Genomic DNA, 17,002 nt, shown 5'->3' on the forward strand with positions numbered 1-17,002 from the left:
TTATGATCATATAAAAACTCTTTAATGTTTTTTTATTTATTACTTACAGAGAATTTCTTAAACAAACCAGTACAATAAACAATCCACATAGGGCCATTTGTAAGCATATTTTGCAAAGGTACAATACTCTGGTAGCCAGAGTGAAAGAGAGCCCCTGCACTGCTCCACAACCTTAGGGCAAGAGAATCAGACTGTCTCCTTCCCCCAGCCAAAAGAAGGGGATAATAGGCTCATCTGAGAAGGGAGCAGGCATAAAAGCAAAGATGATCTTGCCATGGTCAATGTTGAAAAAGGCCACTCGCTGCCCTGTGTAATTCAGAGTCACTCGGACTCTCTTAAGATTCTGCACAGATAAGACCTGAGTGCTTTGGGGAGGCAAGCAGCTCCCAGTGGGGCTCTGTAGAGCCCAGATGCCTTTCTTAGAATCGGCTTTGAAACAACTCCGTCTCATAATAAACTCTGAAAGGTCTTTCACTGCAGATTCTCTGACAACCCCAACAGCCCAATGTTCCGCATCTTCCAAACTGACATCCCAAAAGTGTCTTCCTCTGGTCAACACTGGGCTTCCGAGCACAATAGAAGTGACTCCGAATCTCTCTTGGTTTGTGGCCAGGTCTTGAGGTTTTGCTCTCACACTTTTCTGATCTGCAGACACAATAAGATTAGGACTAGCAGTGCCTGGATCAAGAGTTAGATTTGCTGTAGGGGAAATAAGGAAAGAAAAGATCAGAGAGGATCAGCTGGAAGAATTATTTCAATCCTGAAGTAAAAAAAACCCTCCCCACAACCCCATTTTCTCTAAAACCAGCAGAATTTCTGTGTCTAAATCCAATTGTTAATCCTGATAAGAGTAAAACATTTCAGATAGTAGAATTTACCGAAGTGTCAATTTAGCCAAAGCTCCAATTGTCTCTAGTTGGGGCTATATACTGCATTCGAGGTTAGGACACTCCCATCTTTCTTGCAGATTTTCCCCTGAATCTGAACCCAACACCAAAAACATGGGGGGGGGCTACTATTCTGCTAGCTGTAACCTGGTTTTAAAAAGCAAAACAACAGAACTTGGCCAGATTATAATTTTGGATTGCAAATGCGAGAAATGCAGCCAGCAGTTTCCATGCCGACTGGTGGATTCTGGGAGCTGTAGTTTAAAAAAACATTTGCCAAACTGTCAAAACCTAAAGAACACATCTAAGACTGGAACTTTATGCCAAGCGTAGAATGTGACTTTCTAAAAGACTAAGGGCTCAAACAGACAGGCCAAAATAAAGCTGCTTCGAGTCACTCTGGAGCTCTGCTGTTTAAATGCTGCATGCTTCCTAAGAGGCTGGAAGCTGTGCTCCATTCCTTTTTTAAAAATTAAACAACATGACATTAACATACAAACAAACACAGTGACAAAAACAAACAACTATATACAAAAAGATATTTGAAAAGTGTTGATATCTACTAATGTATCTTCCTTTACAATTGAATAAACCTACATCATATTAACTTCAAAAGAGTCCCCCTTTTCCCCTTCTTTAATTAATTAATTCTTCATATTAACAAACTGAATTCTCAAATAGACATTTGTCTATTTGCCAACAGGCACCAGATTATGACTTCTGTATGCTTTAGGTTGAAACAAGCATGAGAGCAGCAAACATACTTGTCAATTCGGATGCATCTAATGATATCCTTTAGCTTTGAAGTTTATTTTAAAAAGCTTTCAGTACTTTTTTTGGCTGTTTGTACAGCGCCATAGGAAAACTCCCAGTGTGTATGAGTCTCCATTATGAAATGCTTAGATCAGAAGTGCTTTGATTTGTAGGTTTGTTGTTGTTGTTTGTTTGTTTTAGATTTTGGAAAATGCATGTACATCATGAGACATCTGGGAGATGGGACCCAAGTCTAAACATGACATGCATTTTTATATAACCTTATAAACATAGCCTGAAGGAAATTTTATATAAATATTTTAAATAATTTTGTGCCTAAAAAAAAGTTTGTGTATGTTGAAACATCAGAAAGCACTATCAGCCACCCATGTGAACAATTTTGGCTTTTGGAGTCTTTCAGAATTCCAGATAGGGATAGTCAACCTGTGCTCTGTTTTGGACTACCAATCCCAAACGTTATGCTGGCCTGGAAGTTCTGGGAATTGCAATCCAAAAGTTAACTTCTCCACAAATTCTGCAAAAACCATATTAAGGCAACTCTTTATTAATACAACATCACAAATAGATGCAACTGTTCTAAATCTCCAGATGTTGTCAACAAGCAACTGGCGGAAAACAGACTGGTGGAAGTTGAATTCATGCTAAAGTCATGTTTTACCATTAATTATTTTTTAAAGTAAATCAGCTGGTCTAACAGAAAGCAGGAGAGAAGAATTTTGCAGAAAAGGGGAGGAGAATTGAGTGGATCACCATCCACAACAAATTTTAGCCTAGATGTTCCAAAATATTAGTGCAGAAGAAATATTGCCCCCCACAGATCTCCTTATCCTGGACTAGACCTCAATTTGACCCATCAGCACAATTCTTATGTCAAAGGCTCACTCAGAAAACCCAAAAAAGAATGTATGGAAACTGACAGAGAATTGGTCCCTCATGAACATTCCTCCCACTCAAAGTCAACTCACAAGTCACAGAATCTGCAGTGCAGATTTTCCAATGACAAACAAGCAGCCAGCCTTCCAAAAAGAAAATAAAAAGCCTCCAATAGATTTGATTCTCCCTCAGATCCTTTAACTTACCTTTCTGAATAGAAAGTCCAGCTGTTAGATCATCTGGGGAAGGAAAGAGAACAGAAGTTAAATATGGGCCTGAACAGACAGGCCAAAATAAAGCTGCTTTGGGTCACTTTGGAGGTATGCTGTTTAAATGACACGCACATCTTGAGAGGCCAGAAGCTGTGCCAAAGCTGCTCTCCAGTCCTTAGGGCTGGAGCATGACTTTGGCGTGGCTTCTGGCCTTTTAGGACGCATGCATCATTTAAACAGCATACCTCCAAACTGACTCAAAGCAGCTTTATTTTGGCCTGTCTGTTTAGGCCCTATTACACCATGAGGCTTTTAACCAATTTGGTACACACACACGCCAGCATCCCCATATTATCAGCGCTGTACATGCAATCTTTTTAGTTAGACGGTTCCCTGCCCTCGGGCTTACAATCTAAAAAGACATGACACAGAAGGAGAAGGGAGTGGTGGAGGGAAAGGGTAAGAGGTCCAGCAGTTCCTCTCTACCTCCGAGGCCTGGACCAAGGCAGATGGACTGGAGGGAGGGCTTGGCTTCATAATGGATGGTTAATCTTCTTCTAGGGAAAATACATACTCTCAAGTAGGATAATACATATACAGTACATAGCAATGATAAACCATATGGCAGGGGCAGTCCCAGTTAATGGTTGATCATGTCACCTCCCGTTTTCCCCCCAGTTTCCTTTCAAAATGTCTCAATTCCTCCCTCCTCCTCTCATTTTCCCCCTTGCTGCTTATTCCATCTGCTGGAAACTCAGTTCAAAGTACAAAAGTACAGTAGTTTCCGCTCCATTAACTGGGGAGAATAGAGGGGAGTGGAATCCTGTCCTTCCCAGGAGTCTCAGGCAGAAGCATAGAAGCATAGAATCATAGAGTTGGAAGAGACCGCAAGGGCCATCCAGTCCAACCCCCTGCCATGCAGGAACTCTCAGTCAAAGCATTCCCGACAGATGGCCATCCAGCTTCTGTTTAAAGACCTCTAAAGAAGGAGACTCCTCAACACTCTGCAGGAGTGTGTTCCACTGTCAAACAGCCCTTACTAAGGCCGTTATCACACGTGGGGGGTTTGCAGCTCAGATCCGCAGTCACTCCTGTTCTAGCAATGCAAAAAGTAATGTTTTTTTCACACCAGATCGGGAGTCACTCCTGTCTAGCAATGCAAATTCACGTTAAAATGTGATGTTTTACCACACCTGGTTGCCTTTCCATTGCCCTTCCGAATCGAAGGGGAAGTGGAGCCAGTTTGATTCCAAGCAAGTCACGTGATGCAGATTCAAGCAAAGCGTGGCGAGTGCACATTGTATTACCACACTGGAACATACTTTGAGGGTTCAATGATTCAAATCAGCACCCTTGCGCATGCTCAGTGGGGATCTGGACGCTGTCATCCTTCATCGGGATGAAGGAGCAGTCAGGGGATGAAGGAGCAGGACACAGGGGGCCAAGGAGGGGGCGACATCGGAGTGATTTTCCACACCAGACCAATTCGAAGTGAAATCGAAGTGAGCTTCAAAGCGAATTCTGTGAATTCCCTTTTTTCTGATTTCACCAAAATGAGGGGTCACTTTGGAATCACTGGGGAAGCGCCATAGAAGCGCCCATAGAAAGGAATCGCATCTGAAAACATTCACATTATGACATGAATTTGCATCATTGGACCCACACTCATGTCAGAACTGAGCTGCAAAAGCTCTAAAAATCTCCTCAAAAAGTTCTTCCTAATGTTAAGGTGGAATCTCTTTTCTTGGAGCTTGCATCCATTGTTCCGGGTTCTGTTCTCTGGAACAGCAGAAAACAAGCTTGCTCCCGCCTCAATATGACATCCCTTCAAATATTTAAACAGGGCTATCATATCCCTCTTAATCTTCTTTTCTCCAGGCTAAACATCGCCAGCTCCCTAAGGCGTTCCTCATAGGGCATGGTTTCCAGACCCTTCACCATTTTAGTCACACTCCTTTGGACACACTCCAGTTTCTCAATGTCCTTTTTGAACTGTGGTGCCCAGAACTGGACACAATATTCTAGGTGGGGCCTGACCAAAGCAGAATATAGTGGCACTATTACTTCCCTTGATCTAGACACTATACTTTTATTGATGCAGCCTAAAATAGCATTGGCCTTTTTAGCTGCTGCATCACACTGTTGACTCATGTTCAACTTATGGTCGACTCCCAGATCCCTTTCACACATTCAGCCAGGTGTCCCCCATCCTATATCTGTGCATTTCAAACTTCTGCTGCCTCTCCTAGCTTGTGTGTTCTTCCTCAGTAATTTTTGCCACCCTGAGTACACTCTGAGCTTGCTCATAAAAGAGTCTACTCATGATGTTTTGGCATCTAATTGAAGGCACTGTTGCATCTAGTTTCAAATAAAAGGTTAAGGAGATGCTAAACCATTTCTGGAAGAGGCTGGGGGAAGATGAAGTCATGTTGATAACTTCATTTATCAGAAAGTAGAATAAGCAATAAAGGGATGTAACTACTTTAGTTCTGACTACAAGCAATAGGGAAGAATTTGTCAACATGGTAGAAACAGTAGAGACTGGGAGTGGAAGTGACACCATGCAGAAGAAAGCACTATAACTTGCATAGTGCAAAAGAACTCCAGAAAGTAACATAATGAGAACAAAGGTCTTGTTGCCATTCTCCTTTACCTTTGAACTGTTTCATAACTGCCTGAATAAAATGGTGGATGTCAACGAATTCCCAAGTCCTTAATTTCAGCTCGGGAGGAAAAACCTCTGGAGTCTCAAACTTCTGTCTCTCCTTATACCTTGAGTAGGGGAGGAGAGAAGTTAACTTGTCCATCCCACAATCCCCAGAGCAGAAATGCTTAGAACAGCATTCCCACCCGATGTATATATTAACATAGTTTTGTTAAAATACAAGCAACATTTTTAGCTTGACTTAGGTTAATTACCAAGAACCCCACAGAGTGGATTTCATGTATGCTATTTAGCTTTTATTTTAGTCTTACCATTCCAAACATACCCTTCCAATTTGGTCCAACCCATCCAGACACCACCCCAAAAAGCAGTGGGGTGCCCCATTAATGACCCCCCCCCAAAGTGGATTTTGCCTATATAATACAGTGTGTATTTTAAGTCATATAATCTCAGATATACTGTACCTTTCAAATTTGCTATAAATCCATCTAGCCATTTGTGTAAACATTTTGTTTTATTTATACAAGTTATGCAACTTGAAAGAGTTGGTGTCTTTAAATTCTTTCTTCTTGGGTTAAAATTGAGCATGCCTTTGGATTTACCACACCAGCATGGCCACACATGTCAGTTGCTAACCATATCATTCCCAACCTCATGAAACATGAAGAAAGATCAAGGGGGTCCACTTACTTTACCAAGGTGGTTTGAATGTTCTACAAGAAAAAGGGAGAGAGAGAAAAAGAGAGAAGTAAGACACCCAAAAAGATGACGTTTAAGTAGTCAGATAGGGCAAGCTACAGTAAGTCTCAGAAAGCACCATAACGACTCCCCAAGTAATCTGCTTTAATCTCAGAAGCATTGACCTCCCATCATGTTGGTGGGTCAGACAATGTGAGAGATTAGAGAATAATGAGGGTTCCCACCCTTCTCCACTCCACAAGCCAGTTAGCAGTAACCAATTGCAGAGGCTATAAGGATACGGAGAGGGGCCCCTTTCACATGACACCATTATAGTGTTACAACTCCACTGGTTCCATCCCATGGAATCTGGGACCTGCAGTTTGGGGAAGGGTCTTTAAAATCTTCAACCAGAGAGATCTAGTGCCTCCCCAGACTATGAGCCCAAGGATTCCAGAGGATGCAAATACGTTTGTTAAATGGAACCATAGCGCCAAGTCAGGGTGACCAGATGTCATAATAATAATAATAATAATAATAATAATAATAATTGCTTTATTTCTATACCGCCCTTCTTCCAATCAGGGTGGTGTACAACATAAAAACACATACAAAATACAAAGCAAAATACAATATGCAAAACAATAAAAACATCTTAAAATATACATTAAAATCACATACTAGCCAACATGTCTTTGGCTGTTGGGGGGGGGGGGGACTATCTAGAACTTGTATCGGGGAATGCTCGCCTAAACAGGAAGGTTTTTAGGTCCTTCCTGAACTGGGCTAGGGAGGTAGCCGAGCGGAGCTCTATGGGCAGCGTATTCCAGAGGGTTGGGGCCGAGATGGTGAATGTCCTCCTTACTGTGGAGGTTAATCTTGCCCCAGGTACCCTCAGCAGCTGCTGCCCAGATGTTCTGAGTGTGCGGGGCGGATTGTATGGGGCCACATACATTGCCACAAAGTTAGGCCATTCAAAGAAACACAGGATTTTTGTGGGGTTTGGGGGTGTTTAAGGCTGTGTGCTAGAAGAATTTATTCCTGATTAAAGTTTCGCCAAAACATTCTCTGAGGATGCCAGCAACAGCTGCTGGCAAAACATCAGGAATAAACTCTTCCCGAAAAACCCACAAAAACCTATGGATGCCGGCTGTGAAAGCCTTCAACTTCACAAAAACATAGGACATTATGAACTAAATGCTAAAAACACTCGTAAAAATTAATTTCATATGGCTTAGTTACATCTATATTACTTATACAGTGCGCCCTTGAATGGGGCTTGTGCATGCGGTGGTGGTGCAGTGGCGTGGCAGAGCATGCACGTGCACCCCATTCATTTGAATGGGACATGCCGCCTCGTGTGCTCTCGAACGGCTCTCCACAGCTTTGAGCATATGCTCAAACCTACGTATGATGCGGGCGCACTGTACTGTAGTTTATTATGTAGTCAACCATATTTTTTGAGGATCTTCATCACAATGCCTTGTTGGCTTGCAATGTTCTTACAGAACACTGAGCAGGACAAATGCTTAAGATTACACTTTATTATCAAGAAACCTTTGACTTAATCTACATTTAAATTATTCCTTTCATTTGTCCATTGTGCTTAAAGTAAATAAAAGCACTTTAAACATTTGCCTCAAGCAGCCCATTGCCTAACATGTTTTCCCCTCCCCTCCAAGAAACAAATGCACTCTGAGCTCCAGGTGCGAGTCATGACTGCTGCTGCTCCTAGGAAAAAAGAACTATAGATGGATCCATCTTCTCTCTCTATTTGCAGCAAGGACAGGCTGCCAAGTAGATTAATTTCTTGAAGGGGCATGAAAGGACCTCACCTCCCTGACTCCAGGGGTAGGCTGTCCTCTTTGGACCCTCTCCAGGCCAGAATAGGACTGTCCACAGACTGAAAGACCCTGTCTCTTGTTTTTCACGCGGTGAATGGACAGAACAGCAACCCTTATGGATTAAACCAACAGTCTGCCTAAGTCCACTTCATGTTGCAAGAGTGAGTGCAGCGAAAGGCACAAAGCCCAGGATATGAAGCCTTAGCAGACCAAGTGCTCATTCTGGCAACAAGTCAAACAAGTCTTTTTCTTTTAAGCCTTCAGGGCCTAATTTATTCAATATTTCATAGATTAAATAGGCCCTTGGTATCTGTTAGGATTTACTTCCAGGAGCCCTTAATTGTGTTGCTTTCAATTTTTCAAAATTCTTGTTGTAACTGTTCTAAACAGTTGGGTGCCACTCTGAGAAACTTGGATATGGGGTGAAGTATGAATATTTTGGAGCCAGTATGATGTACTGGTTTGAGTGTTGGACTACGATTCTGGAGTCAGGGTTCACTTCCTACGTTGAAGGCAATTGCAAACATCCTCTGAACAAATCTTGCCAAGAAAACACCATGATAGGTTTGCTTTAGGTTTGCCGTAAGTTGGAAATGACTTGAAAGCACATAACACAAATAGTTTGGAGAGCCAGGGTGCTATGATTATGGGTTTATAACCCTTATACTCCTAATATATACTACTATATTAATACAGTGCTTCCTCGGGTTACGAAATTAATTCGTTCCGCGGCCGCTTTCGTAACCCGAAAAGCCTTCGTAAGCCGAAATGCCATAGGCGCTAATGGGGAAAAGCCGCGATTCCGTGCGAAAAAGCCGAAAAAAGCACCAAAATTTTTTTCGTAACCCGAAAAAACATTTGTAACCCGGAACAATTATTTCCTATGGGATTTTTTCGTATCCCGGAAATTTCGTAACCTGGGTATTTCGTATCCCGAGGTACCACTGTACTATGTTTTTGGGCTATGTTTACAAGTGTGTATACAAAACATAAATGAATGTCATGTTTAGACTTGAGTTCCATTGGCAATATATCACATTATGTAGGAGCAAGACTGGCACAGTGGTTTGATGTTGGACCATGACTCTGGAGATCAGAGTTCGAATCCTTGCACAGATATGGGAACTCACTGGGTGACCTTGGGCAAGTCATATGCTCTCAGCCTCAGGGGAAGACAGAGGAGGCAAACCTCCTCTGAACAAATCTTGCCGAGAAAACTCACCTACATTAGCCTTAGGATCACTATTACTTGAAAGCACATAAAAACAACAACAACAAATATTTTAACAGGTAAAATAAATCAAAGGCCATTAGAAGAAAAGCTATTAGAAATAACAGAGAAACAACTCCAATTCTATCAGTAGGTAAATATGAATTCTCTCTAGTTTGCCATTCAGAACTTGGAAAGGTTACACTATGGGGTGAAACACCCAGAATCCCCAGGATTCTCACCTGTAGGAGCTCACTTGCTGGCTGCTGGCACTTCTTCTCCAACCTCAGGATGAGCCTTTCAAGAGATGAGAGCTCACTGGATATTTTGACCAGATGGTCATCCCTTCTCCGTCTAGTCTCTGTTTCTACTTCAACAATCTGGGTCAGCAGAAGCTTCTCCTGCTCTTCCAGAAACTTGCGCAGGTTATGGAAGAAATCAGTAATCATTAGCATCTCGCCTTTTATTCTTTCCTGCACAGAGCAACAAAAGGCAGAGGGAAAGATTTCAATAAAGACAAGGTTATGGAGGCAGTCACTGCCTCTGCAATATCAAAAAGGTAGATATAAAATGAAATTGGAAAGACACACCTGAATTCCTTCTTTGGGACTGTAGCTCCCTCAATCCTCCAAGTGGCCATGTTGGCTATGGGATTCTGGGAGTCATAACCCTCAAAAAGGACCACATGCTGGGCACATCTAACCTTCACAGAGAGGATGCCCATTTACAGCAAGGAAAGAGTGTTCAGCAAGAAAAAGGAGCACCCACTCTAGGGATGGCCCTTGCATCTGGGGGACCCTGCTGATGATGCATCTCCAAGACCCCCTGTCCTCACTGCTCTGCCCAACTCCAGCAAACTCATACTGGTGGTCTCTTTAATAGAGTTCAATCATCTCGCATGCAACCTTCCTTTCTTTTCCCCTACCTTTCCTAGCATTGTTGTTTTTTCCAGTGATTCATGCCTTCTCATGGTGTGTCCAAAGTACTGTACGACAACCTGAGTTTTGTCATCTTGGTCTCCAGGGAGATTTCCGGTTTGATCTGCTCTAGGACCCATTTGTTTCTCTTTTTGGTTGTCCATAGAATGCTTAGCACTTTTCTCCACATCTCAAATGAATTGTTTTTCCTCCTATCCTCCTGAAAAGAAGCAGCCTTGTCTGACTCCTTTACCAGTTGGGAACCTACTGTTTCTCTGTGTTCTGTTCTGACTGTAGCCTCTTGTCCTGAGTACAGATTCCTCATCAAGACTATCAGATCTGTTGGCACTCCCATGTCTTTAAAGATGATCCATACTCTTTTATGATCTATGCCAGTGGTCCCCAAACTGTGCCATGTAAGAGATTTTGGGCTTCAGCTCCCAGAAGCCTCAGCTATGCAGTCAAAGGCTTTGCTGTAGTCTTTAAAGCACATATGGATCTTTTGAAATTCCCTGATGCACTCCATTAACCATCATATGTCGAAAAACAAGTCACCAGGAACAAATTATATTCCAATTGAGCTGTGGTGCTGGAAAAGAGTGCTGAGGACTCTGTGGACAGCCAAAATAGCTGGAACCAGAAAAACGAAACAACCTTTCACCAGCTGTGTTACACATCCCATCATCCAGTATTAATATGCTACTGAAATGGTGATACTTACATTCATGTCTTCTCCTTGACTTTCTGTGCTACCTCTATAATCCAAAATGCTTGCTTTTGCCTTCCTTAAAATCTCCAGTAAATTCCACATCTGATCCTGAAAATAAAAAATAAATAATAAATTATTTAGGGCATTTTATACAATTATGGCATATACAGTATACAGTACTTAACATGGAGCTGAATTACAGGTTGAGTCTCCTTTAACCAAAATGTTTGGGACCAGAACTGTTTTGAATTTTCATTTGTTTTATTTTATTTTGCAATGTTTCCATTTTGTTGTTGTGTGCCTTCACGTTGTTTCCATCTTATGGTGACCCTAAAGTGAATCTATAATGGTGTTTTCTTGGCACGTTTCTTCAGAGGGAGTTTGCCATTGCCATCCTCTGAGGCTGAGAGAATGTGATTTACTCAAGATTCTCATGACCTACCCAGGATTCGAACACTGGTCTCCAGTCACAGGTCCAAAGCTCAAACCACTACTTCAAACTATTTCTTAAAATGTAGGAACACAATTGGACTGAATACTTTCTCCCTTCTTGACATTTCAGTTCAAAGCCAAGGTGATGCAATGCAATGGTTCTCAATTTTTGGCCTTCCAGATATTATGTACTTCAATTCCCAGAATCCTTTACTTCTTCCCTGCTGGCTGGGGCATCTAGGAACTGAAATACAAAAATCTGGAGGACCAAAGTGTGAGATCCATTGATGTTGCATGCTTAGCAGCTTCTCCCAACTTGAATTCCCCACGTGTTTTCAGATTGCAATTGGCTTTCTACATCCATGTTGTGGGTGCATGCACCTGAGGAAGTAGGGTCAAGTTGACAAATGCTCATACAACCAGCTTCTTTCTTTCAGTTTGTCTCAAAGGTGTGACTACATCCCTTTGCAAGTCAGGAGTGTGGATTTGAGCACTGGCGGGCTTGGACTTTAGTAGCCAACATAAGCCTCAGTAGCAGAGCTCTCACCTTGTACTCCTGGGCGGCTTCTTCCATGGGGGCCATGTTGTGACCCAGGTGCTCCTGGGAGCCCTCACAATCCCCACAAAGCAGGGCTTGATCCTCTTTGCAGAAGAGAGACAGGAGATGTTGGTGTTGCTGGCATTCAGAGGGCAAGCTGTGTCCCTCACTCTCCATATCCCAGTCATTCAGGATTTCAACCATGTTCATGAGGCACCGGTTGGGCTTGAAGTGTTTCTTCACAGGCCCTCGGCACTGTGGGCACTGGGTTGGTATATCAGGCTTCTGCCAGCATCGACGGATGCAGATTTCACAGAAGTTGTGCCCGCATTCGAGCATCATGGGGCTCGTGAAGTAATTGAGGCAGATGGGGCAAGTTGCTTCCTCGCGAAATCTCTTCCTGGAATTCTCTGCAGCCATGGCTTCACTCCTTCAGGTAGAGGTAAATGTCCTTCTTCAGGAGGAGTCACCACCTTGCAGAGAAAACAGAACAGGGGCATGTTAGTTCATGTTTTGAAAGGCATACTAGTGACAAGAGCTAGAAACTTTATGGTGGCTGGGGATTCTGGGAGTTGAACAATACAATAAGGCTTTGCAACTCTGGTTCCAACATACAGATATACAGATTATGTTATCACCAATTGGTATAAAGCCATTTTATAATGGAGAGGCAGCATGGTGTAATAACTGGAATTCAAGCCCTCACTGAACTGTAAAATTCACATGGTGAGCAAGAGCCAGTTGAGCTTTCTCAGCCTGGTCTACCTTGCAGGCTTGTTGGTAGTGGTGTGTGGATAAACTTGAGAGGAGGAAGCTATGATCGTAAACCACGGAAGAAGGACAGTTGCTTACCCATAACAGTATTTCTTTGAGTGGTCATCTGTGAATTCACACAAATGGAGTTTTTACTGCGTCTATGCAGTGAGCTCGCAAACTTCTAGAATCTCTAGGCAAAACTTTAGTTTGCAACTTTTGGGCGGTAGCCCCCCCCCCCCCCAATATATTGTCCCTGTTGGTCCCACTTTACTCCAGTTCCAAGTATGCCGTGCGAAAAGCTACAGCAGAAGCTAGCAAATTGAGCAAGATGCTGAAAGGAGAATGGGCGGGATTTGTGTGAATTCGCAGATGACCACTTGAAGAAATACAGCAATCCAAAATTAAGTAAATTCGCTGAACAAGCGAATTCACAAATCCTATTCCCAGGATACTTCACATTCAATGTGGTGTTGTTTGGTGTGATATGCATATCTGCTGTGTCCTTGGTATTCACCACATCAATTCCCATGATCCTCCATTTTTGTTTTGGGGCTCCTAGGTCTTCCCCGGCAGCCAGGAGGAAAAGCAGCTGTTTTTGATAGGAAAGAGCAGTGAGGAGGCTCTCCAATAGGCCTCCTGCAAGCTCTTGGAGCTTGCCCTGCTCCTGGCCCCTTGTGCCCTCAGGTACCTTTTTGCCTTCCTTCCTCCAGTGCCAGGGGGCTTCAAAAATAGAGACCCCCTTTTTTTAATTAGCCCCAAAGAGTTCTTCTTCCCTCATTCCTCTTCCCTTGGGTGGAGAATGGAGTGGGGCAGCCTAGGGAATAGGGGTATGTTTTCCTCCCCTCAGGAGCATCACTCTGGGCTCATCCACAGCGAGAGGCGGGAAATATAAATAAATAAAAACTCCAACTCCCAGAATTCCATAGCCTTGAGCCACAAACAGTTAAAGCGGTGCCACACTGGGTTATTTCTCCAGTGTGGATGTAGCCTTAGTCACCAGCTCTGGTTCCTGGACAGCTTCCCCTCCCCTTTCCCTCTTCCGACTCATGGTGAGGAGGCAGTGCCATTGGCTTCAATGGGCCTGGTTAGAACCAGAGAGGACCCAGGCCCCCCACAAATTCTGACACACTGCAGCAAAGCTCTCCCAAATGGAGGGACTCCTTCTCTACCCCCATTCCCCACATAGTTGGAGACTTAAAGGCACAGACATAGTCCCACCCCACTTTTTGGGTTTTCTTGGCAGGTTTATTCAGATGGGGTTTGCCATTGCCATTTTCTGAGGAAACTGAGAGAGTGTGACTTACACCAGGTCACCCAGTGGGATTCCATCCCTGCCTTCTAGAGCCATAGTTCAATGCTCAAACCAAGCACAAGGTTGCTTTGGACTGATTTTTGAGTTGGTGAATTGCCTAAATAACGTGAAATAAAGGATAATGAATTAACAAATAACGTGAATTGCCTAAATAACGTGAAATAAGGGATAATGAATGAGCAAGTAATGTGAATTGTGTAATAAAGTGAAATAAGGGGTAATGAATGAAGAAATAATGTGAAACAAGGCAAAACCACGGGAACCGGAGGCAAGCCCCGCCGGAAGTGGAAAAAGGCCACAAGCCGATTCTGCCCTCACTGTGCAGGGATGCTAATTCGAATTCTACACTACGAAGGGTGCGTATTCATATGATACAGTGGACCCTTGTTATGCGCTAGGGTTTGATTCCAAGATCCCCCATGTGTAACAAAATCCGTGTGTGCTCAAGTCGTATTAAATATAATGACATAGAAAAATGGTGTCCCTTATAAAAAATTGAAATCAAGGTTTGATATTTGAACATTTTCAAACCGTGTACGCTTTAATCTGCGTATAAAAAAAATCTGTGTATAAGAAGGGCCAACTGTAATTTCTTTTGCATTCACACTACTTTGGCTTTGGGATGGGCAGTGTGTTCTTCTGTGCATTTGATCACCATTCGCGTAATAGTATTCATTTTCGAATTGGCCCTACTTTCTTTTCTTTCGAAATGGAGAGACATCTCTCCTGTGTGATATCATCCTTCATATGGTGGTAAAAGGTGGACAGTAAAGAAATCCGACAGGACAAGAATTTATTAATCTGAAAAGGGCTGCTGGAGTTCCACAGATTCCACAAACTGCTCAAAAGGCAGATGAATGGATTTTTGATGGATTTGAATTGATTTTTGAGCAAATCAAGCTTAATTCTCACTAGAAGCTAAGAGGTCTAAACTGAGGCTGTCATAACTTGGCCATATTATGGGACATGACTAATGTTTGGTAAAGTGGAAGGCAGTAGGAAAAGACAAAGATGGCAAAGATAGTGGATTGAGTCAATCAGAAGCCACAGCCCTGAGTTTGTAAGACCTGAGCAGGCCTGCATGACCAGGTCTCTTGGAGGTATCTCATTCATAAGATCACCATAAATCTAACCTGAGGTGAAGGCAATCAGCAACAAGAAAACAGATGTTAAACCATTGAACTTAAGAACCAAGGTTTACAAAGGCAATAGAGGTACAATGGTTAAGATTGGTTTGTTCAGTTTAGCCCAGCTTCAGGCAACATGTACAAAGTGAGGCTTTGCCCTCTTTGGAAGGAAAACTTTGAAGGCAGGGGTCAGGAAAATGGGAGCTAAAAGTTCAAAACGCCTAATCACCAAAAGTAGGATTCTGCAAAAGATTGGCATTTCTCACATTAGGAAAACTCAGGATCAGGAATATTCAGCAATTGGGGGTGGGGCAGAGAACTCGAGTGCAGACCTTCCTAAATTCTACACACACACACTATAGGATAGGATACTGGATTGTAGTGTACAAATTTAAAAGGACAGGATTCAGACTGTGGCAAAACTTGAAATGGGGGTTCATTTTAAATCTGTGTGCACAACACACACACACACACACACACATTCAGGTGCACTCAGAGCGCATGCTTGGAATTATTGTTTTATTTGAATCATTTCCTATATTTCTATGCATTTTATATGTATTATCCTACTAGAGCGGCAGGCTAGCTCCAACAGGCCTCCCTGGAAGAAGATTAACCATCCATTAAGAAGCCAAGCCCCTGATCCAGGCCTTGGAGGTAGAGAAGAACTGCTGGATCTCATCTCCTTCCCTGCCACCACTCCCTTCTCCTTTTGTGTCCTGTCTTTTTAGATTGTAAGCCTGAGGGCAGGGAACCGTCCAATTAAAAAAATTGTATGTACAGCGCTGTGTAAATTTACAGAGCTTTAGAAATAAAGGTTAATTAATTAATAATAATAATAATAATAGTCCACCTCCCCACCCCAAAAAAGGAACTCCAAGAAGTTCTGTTCTTTTATGCATCAAGGAAGGGTAACTGTCTTGGGAAGACAAAGGTAAAAATAAGTGAGCCCACATCTGGGGCCACCAAACCATCCCACAGGAGAGCCAGCCTGGTGTCCTAATTGGAGGGCTGGACTTGGATTCTTGAATCTGAATCTGCACTGCAAAATTATTGCAGTCTGACACAAATTTTAACTGCCATGGGTCAATGCTATCATGGAACTCCAGGATTTGTAGCTTTTGAGAAAATTCTAACCTTCTCTGACAGGGAGATCTGGTGCTACAACAAACTATAAATCCCAGGAGTCCATAGGATAGAGCCATGGCAATTGAAGTGGTGTAAAGGTGTATTCATTCTGCATTACAGATTCAGCCCTGGGAGACCAGAGTTCAAATCTCTGCTCAACCCTGTTAAACCATTGGGCAGCCTGGGACAAGGAACTCACCCTCAGAGGAAGGCAATGGCAGACCCTTCTGAACAAATGTTACACACACATCCTGATAGAAAGCCACTGAGTGACCTTACTTTGGGCAAGTCACATGCTCTCAACCTCAGGGGCACATGGCAAACCTCCTCTGAACAAATCTTGCCAGGAAAACCCAATGACAGAGTCACCTTAAGGTTGCCTTAAGTTGGAAACAACTTAAATATATACAGACGCAATATACATACACAACAAAGCTTTAACTGCCCTGGCTCAGTGCTCGGGAAACCTGGGAATTGTAATTTATTGTGGAACTGGAGCTCTCTGACAAAAAAGGCTAAAGGTCTCATAAAACTATAGATATTCTGATAGGTTGTAATAGAATGTAGAAAAATATATATATAGATTTATGTATTTTATAATTTTCATTGTATGAATTTTAATTTTAATACAAATTATTTAAAACACAAAAAAAAACCTACAGTTCCCAGAATTCCCTGGCATTCAGACATGGCAGTAAAAGCAGTTTCAAACCAGATTAATTGTGTTTTGTACCTAAGACTCTGGAGAACATGGTCTAAGTTCCCATGAAACCCACTTGGGCAAGTCACACTCTCTCATCTTCAGAGAATGACAGTGGCAAACCTCCTCTAAACAAATCTTGCCAAGAAAACCCCATGATAGGTTCACCTTCTTTGTTGCTTGCCTTAGGTTCAGCATAAATATAAAAGGATTTGGAGGCACACAACAAGACAAGCCTAT

At 42.7% G+C, this 17,002-nt stretch overlaps 2 protein-coding genes across 5 annotated transcripts in view; one reads left to right on the forward strand and one right to left on the reverse strand.

Moving 5' to 3' along the window:
* LOC121921989 (zinc finger protein RFP-like) overlaps window positions 1–17,002 on the forward strand; it is an 85,932-nt gene that overhangs the window by 17,675 nt on the left and 51,255 nt on the right. The window lies entirely within an intron of this gene.
* Window positions 1–17,002, reverse strand: part of LOC121921965 (zinc finger protein RFP-like) — a 20,837-nt gene continuing 3,835 nt past the window's right edge. For all 4 annotated transcript variants that reach the window (XM_042450764.1, XM_042450766.1, XM_042450768.1 and 1 more), the window contains exons 3-9: window positions 11,749–12,212; window positions 10,782–10,877; window positions 9,386–9,616; window positions 6,102–6,124; window positions 5,400–5,518; window positions 2,741–2,773; window positions 1–699 (exon numbers count right to left, since the gene is read on the reverse strand). In XM_042450764.1, the coding sequence (XP_042306698.1) occupies window positions 173–699; window positions 2,741–2,773; window positions 5,400–5,518; window positions 6,102–6,124; window positions 9,386–9,616; window positions 10,782–10,877; window positions 11,749–12,159 (1,440 nt within the window). In that variant the 5' untranslated portion in view covers window positions 12,160–12,212 and the 3' untranslated portion in view covers window positions 1–172. The remainder of the gene's footprint in view (window positions 700–2,740; window positions 2,774–5,399; window positions 5,519–6,101; window positions 6,125–9,385; window positions 9,617–10,781; window positions 10,878–11,748; window positions 12,213–17,002) is intronic.

The sequence above is a fragment of the Sceloporus undulatus genome, chromosome 2 (assembly GCF_019175285.1).
Source record: "Sceloporus undulatus isolate JIND9_A2432 ecotype Alabama chromosome 2, SceUnd_v1.1, whole genome shotgun sequence".
Classification (NCBI taxonomy): Eukaryota; Metazoa; Chordata; class Lepidosauria; order Squamata; family Phrynosomatidae; genus Sceloporus; species Sceloporus undulatus.